The sequence below is a fragment of the Octopus bimaculoides genome, chromosome 22 (assembly GCF_001194135.2).
Source record: "Octopus bimaculoides isolate UCB-OBI-ISO-001 chromosome 22, ASM119413v2, whole genome shotgun sequence".
In the NCBI taxonomy this organism is placed as follows: Eukaryota; Metazoa; Mollusca; class Cephalopoda; order Octopoda; family Octopodidae; genus Octopus; species Octopus bimaculoides.
Window position 1 is genome coordinate 13473199 of NC_069002.1, and position 1958 is coordinate 13475156.

The 1958-nt window shown below is 38.5% G+C and overlaps 1 protein-coding gene across 5 annotated transcripts in view; it reads right to left on the reverse strand.

The window, feature by feature from the left end:
* LOC106872786 (serine--tRNA synthetase-like protein Slimp) overlaps nt 1-1958 on the reverse strand; it is a 105631-nt gene that overhangs the window by 47186 nt on the left and 56487 nt on the right. For all 5 annotated transcript variants that reach the window (XM_052975782.1, XM_052975783.1, XM_052975781.1 and 2 more), the window contains exon 6: nt 1306-1351. In XM_052975782.1, the coding sequence (XP_052831742.1) occupies nt 1306-1351 (46 nt within the window). The remainder of the gene's footprint in view (nt 1-1305; nt 1352-1958) is intronic.

Below are 1958 nucleotides of genomic sequence, written 5' to 3' on the forward strand. Positions count from 1 at the left end.
CAGTAATGATGTTGGTAATAATGAAAGCAGTTCTGGTACAAACTTGGCAGACATGTGTCTCATACCCAAATTTTCAGTGATAATGGACTGAACCGTACTGTAACTAATCTGCACATCCTCTAATAACTCACAGATGGTGATTCGACGATTTCCCCTCACAGCTGCATGCACATCTGCAATGTTTTTCTCAGTTCTGCTGATTGCAGGTCTCCCAGAACGTTCATCAATATCAACATTTTTTTTTGGCCATCCTGGAAACATCTGAGCCACTTGTACACTTGCGTGCAGCTCATACACTCCTCTCCATACACTTTCTGCAAATTTGCATAGGCCTCTGAGCAGGTATCACCACGACAATTTTCTCTGTCATGATCAATGCGACTATTACATGCTACACATGTTCCTTGCAAGCACTGCTGTAAACAGCAGAAGTGAGATAGAAAGTTAAAACTTAGTGCACATGCAAGACAGAGTTCAAATCAATCTTTGCCAAGCAGCTTCCCTGTGTGTGCTTTAGCTTCATTACTATGGCAAATCCAGAAACTTATTGATCAGACCTCATATATAAAAATGATAAAAAGAGAAGACGGAATGTACCAACAAAAAATTTTATATTACCACAATATAGGAAGGGCATCCAGCTGTAGAAACTCTGCCAAATCAGATTGGAGCCTGGTGTAGCCATCTGGTTTCACCAGTCCTCAGTCAAATCATTCAACCCATGCTAGCATGGAAAGCGGACGTTAAACGATGATGATGATGATACAATAATTGTTTCATCTTCAAGATGCACTGCTCTCTTGTGGGCATGGAATGATGCAATAACACCAGATGCAACACACAGTGCAAAGAAGACTCTTCAGGTGGGATAATAAGGTTTTAAGTTGGGAGATTTACATGTGAGTTTCGCTGTATTGAGAGATTTTAACAGTTAGACAGACACACAAACAGAGGCACATGCTTATGTTTAAATCAATGGAAGACATACAAATTCATACATTAATAATTATACTCATGGGCACATGCCACATGTATGCATGTATGTCAGTCAATCACACAAGCACACAGCTATACGCACATACAGAAACACACCTGCACACATGAATACCTCCCTCAGGGCATGAAGATTCATCCACCCAGATACATACAGAGATCACATCAACACTGCCACCATAGAGTACATGCATGCATGCATGCACACAGGTACACCCACAGACACACTCACACAATGGTCACAGACCCCAACACACACACACACCATCACACCCACACCACCGGACAATGAATTTAATAAATATATCTCACCTTTTTCTAGGACAGTTTCTTGTAAGATCTTCACTTCATCTGATGGCTACAATAAAATGTGACATTTCAAAATATACATATGTCTATGTGTATTTATATGACTATGCATGCGTGTGCATAAACAACTATCTATCTATATTTACACACACACACACATGTATGAATATATATGTGTGTATATATACAAATATATAGATTAAAGCAGAAAAAAAAAGGCAAACAGTTTGGCAAGACTTGACAAAGACATTTAATTTAATTTAGCTATGTAATGAAAGGTTTAGATCACATCTTCAACTGCAGTTCAAACCGGAATTTTAGTGACATACCAATTTGAGCTCTCAGAGTGTATACCTATTAATCTGAGTCACCCTGACGAAAACTCCTCATATATATATATATATATATATATATATGATTTCTTTATTGCTCACAGGGGGCTAAACATTGAGGTGACAAACAAGGGCAGACAAAGGGATTAAGTCGATTACATCGACCCCAGAGCGTAATTGGTACTTATTTAATCGACCCCAAAAGGATGAAAGGCAATGTCAACCTCGGCAGAATTTGAACTCAGAATGTAACATATATCAGAAAAGAAGCACACTCTAAAGAATAGAGCAGTAAATATTAAAGCAAGTTAAATTCTGGCCATA